Source organism: Drosophila bipectinata, chromosome 2L, assembly GCF_030179905.1.
Source record: "Drosophila bipectinata strain 14024-0381.07 chromosome 2L, DbipHiC1v2, whole genome shotgun sequence".
Classification (NCBI taxonomy): Eukaryota; Metazoa; Arthropoda; class Insecta; order Diptera; family Drosophilidae; genus Drosophila; species Drosophila bipectinata.
The window spans coordinates 7,436,717-7,445,586 of record NC_091736.1 but is presented as its reverse complement, the minus strand read 5'-3'; the positions used below and the strand labels follow the sequence as shown (position 1 = coordinate 7,445,586).

At 41.4% G+C, this 8,870-nt stretch overlaps 4 protein-coding genes across 4 annotated transcripts; 2 read left to right on the top strand and 2 right to left on the bottom strand.

Annotated features, from left to right (window-relative positions):
- Positions 1 to 23: 23 nt before the first annotated feature.
- Positions 24 to 1,010, top strand: LOC108130928 (rRNA-processing protein UTP23 homolog). The gene is made up of 3 exons (XM_017249617.3): positions 24 to 214; positions 279 to 479; positions 537 to 1,010. The coding sequence occupies exons 1-3, from the start codon at positions 95 to 97 to the stop codon at positions 954 to 956; spliced, it is 741 nt and encodes a 246-aa protein (XP_017105106.2). The 5' UTR covers positions 24 to 94; the 3' UTR covers positions 957 to 1,010.
- A 167-nt stretch (positions 1,011 to 1,177) lies between these two features.
- Positions 1,178 to 2,401, bottom strand: LOC108130927 (dehydrogenase/reductase SDR family member 7). Its single transcript, XM_017249616.3, has one exon. The coding sequence runs from the start codon at positions 2,260 to 2,262 to the stop codon at positions 1,297 to 1,299; it is 966 nt and encodes a 321-aa protein (XP_017105105.2). The 5' UTR covers positions 2,263 to 2,401; the 3' UTR covers positions 1,178 to 1,296.
- Positions 2,402 to 3,257: 856 nt separating this feature from the next.
- Positions 3,258 to 8,360, top strand: Eno (alpha-enolase). The gene is made up of 4 exons (XM_017249584.3): positions 3,258 to 3,359; positions 4,773 to 5,136; positions 6,364 to 7,093; positions 7,157 to 8,360. The coding sequence occupies exons 2-4, from the start codon at positions 4,952 to 4,954 to the stop codon at positions 7,739 to 7,741; spliced, it is 1,500 nt and encodes a 499-aa protein (XP_017105073.2). The 5' UTR covers positions 3,258 to 3,359; positions 4,773 to 4,951; the 3' UTR covers positions 7,742 to 8,360.
- On the bottom strand, positions 3,326 to 4,167 carry Rrp40 (exosome complex component Rrp40). Its single transcript, XM_017249585.3, has one exon. The coding sequence runs from the start codon at positions 4,091 to 4,093 to the stop codon at positions 3,395 to 3,397; it is 699 nt and encodes a 232-aa protein (XP_017105074.1). The 5' UTR covers positions 4,094 to 4,167; the 3' UTR covers positions 3,326 to 3,394.
- Positions 8,361 to 8,870: the final 510 nt, after the last annotated feature.

Genomic DNA, 8,870 nt, shown 5'->3' with positions numbered 1-8,870 from the left:
TGTTAAACAGTCAGCTGTTTCATTTTTAAAAGTTTACCAACACTGACGGTGCACGTTGTATTTTATGGAAACATTCTAAGTTAGAGGAATAAAAATGAAAATATCTCGTTTCAAGAAATCCCACAAAACCCTGGTATACTTTGCCACTAACTTTGACTACCGAGAACCCTATCAAGTGTTAATAGATGCCACTTTCTGTCAGGCAGCCCTGCAGGTAAGCTTTTTAATTTCAAACATCAACAAGTTGGTTGATAGCCGTTTTTTTTAATACCTTTCAGCACAAAATCGGCATAGATGAGCAAATAAAAAAGTATTTCCAGTGTCCTGCTAAATTGTTGACTACTCAGTGTGTTATTTTGGAGGCCGAGGCACTAGGAGCTCCCTTGACAGGAGCCACATCGATTGTTAAGCGGTTCCATGTCCACAAATGTGGGCATGAAGGGAAACCTGTAGCAGCCGCAGAATGTATCAAGTCTATGGTAAACAAAGGGCCCCATTCGCACTAAAACTCTTTTTTAAATAATCTTCCATTTCAGACAAAAGACAATCGCTATATAGTGGCTTCTCAGGATCGTCTCCTACAAGAGAGTCTTCGCAAGATTCCCGGACGTTGTTTGCTTTACCTGCACAAAGCCACTCCCGTTCTGGAAGCCCCATCCAAGGCATCCAAGAAATGGGTGCAGAGGCGTGCCAAAAATCTAATGCTGGGCAAGCAGGTCGAGAAAATAGACTACATGAAAGAGAAACAGGGATTGAAACCCACTGAAACGACACCGAATCCTAAAAAGCGTAAAGGTCCGAAGAATCCAAATCCTCTGTCCTGCAAAAAGAGCAAAAAAGAGAAGACAAAGCCCGAGCTCAAGGGTGTGGAACAAACCTCATTGGTCAAGGCGAAAACGAAAAGAAAACGGGTTAAGATACCAGCCCATGTCAAGGCAGAACTGGCAAAAGATTAGTGGTTAGATAGGCCTTTTTATCGTAGAAAATAAATAGAAGATAACGAAAGCTAACTCTTGATATTTTTGAATTTAAAAACGCAAAAGAGTATACTAATATTTACACAAGTAACTCTATCATCTCATCTTTTGTATTATGTTCGAGCTTCGAGTTTAAGTAATTTATATTTTCAACCGTTTTAAAAGTGGCTTACCCCCTTTAACGCATAGCATACTGCTCATTATCATTTGTGTATACAGTATATATTTGTATAGCTCAACGTTGTACAATTGTATAAAAATCTTGACTGAGAACCTATGGAGGAGAGAGGTCAGGAATGGGGCGACAGGTTACGAAATCTCAGAGTTTGCCCTCACGGATCTTGTTCAGCGTCTTCTCGGTCATAAAGAGACCCACGATCTTGGTCAGCGTAGGATTCCGGGCGCAATAGGCCAGGACATTAACAGGAAAGAGGCCACACCAGGTGAGATCCATCTTATTGGCCAAGGCGACAGCGAATAGTTCCCCGCATCGCTCCGCCGTCAAGCGTTTTTGATTAGCCGTGCTCTGACCCACTTTAGTGCCCTGGGAGCCCGTGAAGGCCTCCTGGAGGAAATCCGTGGCAACGGGGCCTGGAGCAAAGATGGTAATGTCCAGTTTTCGCATCTCCACTTTCAAGGAGAGGAGATAGGCGTTGAGGGCATGCTTGGCGGCGCAATAGGTGGCCGAAAATGGCACTGGACTAAAGCCAGCAATGCTGGAAGTGGCCGCCAAGTGGCCACGACCTCCTCGTTGCTCGACAAAGTACCGGACCACCAGTCTGGATAGGTGGACCACTGAGAAGACGTCCAGTTCGAAGAGTTCCCGATCCACCTCTATATCGATATCAGTCCAGTTGGCTCTCTGCGATCTCCCAGCATTGTTAACCAGAACATCGAGGCGCTCGAAATGGTTAAGCACTGTGTATAGATGCACTCGGTGCTCGTCCACATCCAGCATATCCATGGGCAGAATAAAAACATCCTTGGTGGCAAGCAGCCCCTTGGCAGCGGCCAGGCATTCTTCCTGCACCTGTTCCAGTTGCTCCACTCGGCGGGCACTGAGCACCAGCTTAACTCCCTGTTTGGCTAGGCTGACGGCCAGGGCTCGGCCAATTCCACTCGAGGCACCGGTTATCCAAACCACCTGTCCGCGCATCGAGGAGAGGGAAGCTCCAAACCGGGACTTGTACCACAGCGCCACATTGCAATCGAGCACGATCCAAAGGAGGACATAGATCACATAGTAGAGCACCAACAGAAAGAGCAGGAACTCCAGGAAGGTCATCTTGAGACTGGAAACCGAAACGAGAGTAGGTCGGATCGGATCGGAAAACCTTTGCCCTTTGCCGCAACAGGAGAGACTGAAATCTGTATAATCAGTATAGCCAGATAATGGCCATAGAAGGTGCGCCAGATCAGCTGTTGGCGGCATCAGAGATGACGCAGTGACTGCTCATTTTATAAAGCTAATAACTTGTTTTGAGACTTTCATATGCTTTTTTAATTTTCTACAATATATTCGACAAAATATATCAAATATTTTCTTAAAAAGTTGATACTTTTTGACTCAAAAATATGTAAACAATTATATTGGGAAAGATTTCAAGGGATCCCATTACGAAAAATGGACAAAAGATCTGAAACACATTTTGTCTCAGGATTTTGATGCAGAATGGTGAAGAATCGATCCAGAAATCGTTAAAGGTACTCCGCTTGAGAATCGGATGAGAATTGGTGAAGATATAGCCATCACTGTGGGCCGTATAGGGGAAAACGCCATTTTCATGGGGACCCATCAGGGAAAATGGATAAAAAATCTGAAAAATATTTTGTCTCAGGATTTTGATGCAGAATGGTGGAGAATCGATCCAGAAATCGTTTAAGGTACTCCGCTTGAGAATCGGATGAGAATTGGTGAAGATATAGCCATCACTGTGGGCCGTATAGGGGAAAACCCCATTTTCAAGGGATCCCATCACGAAAAATGGACAAAAAATCTAAGAAATATTTTGTCTCAGGATTTTGATGCAGAATGGTGGAGAATCGATCCAGAAATCGTTTAAGGTACTCCGCTTGAGAATCGGATGAGAATTGGTGAAGATATAGCCATCACTGTGGGCCATGTAGGGAAAAAACCCATTTTCAAAGGATACCCTGACGAAAATGGACTAAAAATCTAAAAAATATTTTGTCTTTTGGAGAATTGATCCAGAAATCCCTTCAGGTACTCCTCCCCTAAGAAGGCTTTCCTTTCTTGTTTTTATAAATTTCAAAATATTAATATCACACCCAGATTTCAAATCAGTTTTTCTGTACACCCTTCGCTTCATGTTTCATAAAATTCAAAATTTATACATTTTGTAGGGAAATTTTTTATTAACAGTAAGTATAAGCTAAGAACTAATCCCGAATGCAACCTATTCCTGCAGGAAGTCTCCCAGGTTGTCGCAGAGCTTGTCTATTTCCGCATATCCGGCCTGCTCCAGCGCCAAAATGGCCTTGGCCAGGCCAATGGTTTCTCGCAGCGAGTGGGCCTTCACCCAGATTCTGCCATTCACTCCAACGGCGATCTCGTACGGCAGCTGACGGGTGATGGCAGCTAGAACCGGGCAGTTCTCTCGGAGAAGCACGCGGCCCAGATTGAGGCTGCACTTAAAGAAGAATCCATCGGGCAATACACCCAATTTTCCGCGCTTCCCATTGGAATTCACGCATACCAATTCAGGTTCTATGTCCGCGCTGGCGTTGAGGACACGGGCGTAGATTAGATCTCCGGGATTGAGATCCGGGCGATTCTTTTTAGTGGCCGCTTCGAAAGCAAGGTAGGAAATCGAGGCAGTTTCCGGGGCTCCGATGTCCACGCGATACAGATCCCCCGCCTTGGCTTTGACGATGCCCAGGACTAAGTCTCCACGGGCAGGAACGTATCTTCTCTGGTAGTTGTCCACCCAAAAGGTGTTGGGTTCCTTGTGGCGCAACGGTCCGGCTTTGCTGGCAACTACGGTGTCGTCCAATCTCCGCAATCCCGGTCCTAGGATTACCCTCTTGGTTTTGGCCACCTCCTCTATAGAAGTAATTCTTTCTCCAGGCATTACTATAGTTCCGCTTGTGGCCATTTTATTCTATTTTTCTCTTAAAAAGTTTTAAACAAAAATTCCGCGTGTGCGGTTCAAAACAGATGTTTACCAAATAAGTTTTCTAACACTGATTTTAATACGGTTCTCAGCACTGTTTTAGGGTTTTGTGTAAAGATCAGCTGGAATAACATTTGTTTTTATCGAAGGTAAACTAAAATACATAATATAAGGATTATTGAATGCTAAATTATAGTTTTATTAGAAACTCATTCATATATAGTGCATTTATTTAAAGTTATTATTTCTAAAATTTGCCTGTTACTTCTGTTTTGTTAAAAACATAATAGCTTAAGCTAATTTAAAATAATACCTGTAATTTTAAGTTTTAATTTTAGAAAAATATTGATTCCATAACTGCATTACATACATATTTATGGTTAAAAATAAAATCAATTTACTTAACAGACCCCTATAAATAAAATGTGGGCGACAATGTTATTTAACATTCATACATAATGTCAAATCAGCTGTTTTAAGGGCTTTCATTAGCTTTTTGTATTTATTTCCCCAAATTAATGACATTTATGAAGAATACGACTTTGAATGACCTGAGATTATTTACATCATGTTTTGCGATTGTTGCCATGGCTTGATGTTCCCTCAATTTCATTAATAATGCCATGTTTTACGATTAACTGAGTCTTATGCTCTCTTGCAGCCAAACATGAAATCCACTTCTGCGTGTGGAATCTAAACACTAACCTTGTACGAAGGTCAATTTCCCAAAAAAAAAGCAACAAAATTCAAAAAAATAGTAAAAAACAGCAACAACAACAGGCCGGCGAGCACCTGGAATTACTCTCTCTCAGCTGTCGTTCATCCCAGCCGACAACAACAATGGCGCACATTTTGGGGCTGCGCAGCTCTCTCGGGGTTGCTCCCCGGCTCTGTCGCAAAAGCAGCGAGTCGGCAGCGGGCGTTTTCTCAGCGTTTTTAGTCACTGTCAGAACGAAATCAGCAGCCAGAAAGTCGCAAGCGATTCTTCCGTCTGGATTTAATTTTGTGAGGTTCAATAGTAATTGGTATGTATAAGTGTTGGTGTCTTAAATTTTTTAATAATTTTTATCTAAAAAGTGCCTCTACCAATTTAAATAATACTCCCTTTTAAAGAAAGCTAAAATGACAGAAATGCAACTTGCGATTCCCACGCGATTATCTAACAAATTGTGCAAATTTTCAAGTGGGCCTTTCCTTTTCCGTTTTTTCTAATTGATTTTTATTTTTAAAACGAAATCATTTCTAATCAGAGCTAATCGTAATATCTAAGTAATTTGTATACTTTCGCTTTTGTTTTTTTCGCAACTTTTCCACATATTCCGGCTTGGCTGCGAGCCTCACTTTTCGTTTGACCTCCAAAAGCACCGTAGAGGTCATACCGTTGCTCGTACGATGTTGGTCGGCGGGGAAAGCCTCTCCCGCTGCGAATCAAATTTTATTTTCGCTTTCGGGAAATGCCGAGCGCGTGTCACTGACTCTAAATAATTTTAGAATTATTTAATTGAAATTCGAAGAAGATTTAAATATAGAAAGTAGAGATAGTAGTAGAGATATTCTCGGGAATATTCCATAGAAAAAGTTGGAAATGGAAATGTTTGGAGTTTTTGACTCAAAAATGGCTCAAATTTAGGCTATGTTTTAGGAAAATAAAATATTAATTTGTCTACTAAATTATACTAGCTTTTTTAGTAGTAATAATTATAAATATAGGAAAAGGGAAAAGTTTCCTATCTTTACAAATTCTATAAATTTATAAATTCTTATCTTAAAAACTACCTATCTTACTTATAAACTTATCTTTAAAATATTAGAAACCTTAAACCTAGATAGGAAACAAATGAATTTTTAAAATTTGTCATTATATTTTTCTTTAAAAGTTTCCTATAAAGTTTTTCATGTTTTATACATTTTTAATATTTTGATCTTTTTTAAAAATGTATAAACCTATAAACTTTAACTTTAAGTTTAAGCTTTAATTATTAGTATTCTTTCAAGACATTATAGTCCTGATTTCAGGAATATTCCTCATATAAAGCTATATATCTTGTCATTTATAGAACCCTTATCTGTGGGCAGCTGGTTTTTTTTTTTAAACAAAATAATTTTAAACTTTGGAACCAAGACATCATTTAAAAGTCATACATACTATAAATATAATAAAATATAATGTATAGACTTCAAAAAACCCTTATCTGCGGTTAGGTTTTTTAAAATTTATTTTGTATTAATTTTATAATTATATTTTTTTGCAGTGACAGCAGCAATATGACCATCAAGTCGATCAAGGCCCGTCAAATCTACGACTCCCGTGGCAACCCCACCGTGGAGGTTGACCTGACCACCGAGCTGGGTCTGTTCCGTGCTGCCGTGCCCTCTGGTGCCTCCACCGGTGTCCACGAGGCTCTGGAGCTCCGTGACAACGACAAGGCCAACTACCATGGCAAGTCGGTGCTGAAGGCTGTCGGTCATGTCAACGACACTTTGGGACCCGAGCTGATCAAGGCCAACCTGGATGTGGTCGATCAGGCCGCCATTGACAACTTCATGCTTAAACTGGACGGTACTGAGAACAAGAGCAAGTTCGGTGCCAACGCCATCCTGGGTGTTTCTTTGGCTGTGGCCAAGGCCGGTGCCGCCAAGAAGAACGTGCCCCTGTACAAACACATCGCTGATCTGGCTGGCAACACCGACATCATCCTGCCCGTGCCCGCTTTCAACGTGATCAACGGTGGCAGCCACGCTGGCAACAAGCTGGCCATGCAGGAGTTCATGATCCTGCCCACCGGCGCCACCAGCTTCACCGAGGCCATGAAGATGGGCTCTGAGGTGTACCACCACCTTAAGAACGTGATCAAGGCCAAGTTCGGTCTGGATGCCACCTCTGTAGGCGATGAGGGTGGTTTCGCCCCCAACATCCAGTCCAACAAGGAGGCCCTCTGCCTGATCACCGATGCCATCGCCAAGGCTGGCTACACCGGCAAGGTGAGTGTCCTGGCAATCCTCAGTTAGATATCCTTATAAAGATATTAATTCCCATCCCAACAGATCGAAATCGGCATGGATGTCGCTGCTTCTGAGTTCTTCAGGGACGGTCTGTACGATCTGGACTTCAAGAACCCCGCCAGTGACAAGGCCCAGTGGCTGGCCCCCGAGAAGCTGAGCAACCTGTACCAGGAGTTCATCAAGGACTTCCCCATCGTCTCGATTGAGGATCCCTTCGACCAGGACCACTGGGAGGCCTGGACTGCCCTGACTGGCGCCACCAAGATCCAGATCGTTGGTGATGATTTGACCGTCACCAACCCCAAGCGCATTGCCACCGCTGTGGAGAAGAAGGCCTGCAACTGCCTGTTGCTGAAGGTCAACCAGATCGGTACCGTCACCGAGTCCATTGATGCTCATCTGCTGGCCAAGAAGAACGGCTGGGGCACCATGGTGTCTCACCGCTCCGGCGAGACCGAGGACTCCTTCATCGGTGACTTGGTGGTGGGTCTGTCCACTGGCCAGATCAAGACCGGTGCTCCTTGCCGTTCGGAGCGTCTGGCCAAATACAACCAGATTCTGCGCATCGAGGAGGAGATCGGCTCCGGAGTCAAGTTTGCCGGCAAGAACTTCAGGAAGCCCCAGTAAGGTGCAGGCCACTTCAAAATTCCAACCACACCGTCGAGACGGCGCCCATTATGAGAACTGCATCCTGGAACACGTTCCTGGAGGATGAATGGAGGCAGGAGTCGTCAAGAGATATGACGGTGCACGTGTTCGTCAACCTTCACCATCGGAATTTGTGTCTGGCGCACAAATGAATCATAAATTACTAAACCTTTACTGTCTCTATGCTTCTTTATAAGACATTATTATTAATGTTACACCATTGATCTAATCATTATTTATATTAAAAAACCAATTACAAACAAAAAGAAAAAGAAAAACCTATCAACAGCTTGGAATATCGTTATTGTAGTCGCTGTAATTCATTTGAAATTATATATTGATCTACACACAAGACAACACCATATACAAAACATAAAATGCAGTTAATGGTTACAAAATTGTTGAGACATAGAATTTAAGCAGAAAATCGTTGAAATCACTCGGATCGATTTAATATACAGCCCATAGGTAAAGTCAGTACACCAAAACGTTAAACAGATTAAGAGTGCGTACAAATATTTAATTGGTTAGTTGATGTCAAATAAACGTCTTAAAAAAACATGTCTTTTTGAAGTGTTTTTGAAAAGTTTTGAAATGAGATTTAACTTTTTTTTATTCTTTGCATTATTTTTTTGAAATCTTTGTACTATTTATGCTAAAAACTTTGTCTATTCTTTAATTTCAATTTCTTTCAATCTTAGATTTTTAAGATTTTATTTTTTCTTTATCTTTGTAGACCATTTTATATCCCTTTTCTTGCTTACGTTACTTTTCTCTGTACATTTTCTCCTCAATTATGTTTCAAAAAAATCAAAACCTCTTTTCTGATAATACTTATAGTTTTTATGGTCCTAATTTTCTAAACTGTTTCTAGTTTTGAATTTAAAATATTTTTTAGAGATTTTTCTCTCAATTTTCTGCTTACGTTTCTCCTTTTTTGTGTAATTCAGAAAAAAATTATTATATATCCAGAAAAGACCCTTACGTGACTTACTGGTCCTGTTACGTTGTCAAATAAGTATAATTTTTTAGGGCCACTTTTGGAAAATGAAATACCATAAGCTTCGATTTATTGTTGAATAACACATTTTTATTCTAAAACTTGTTC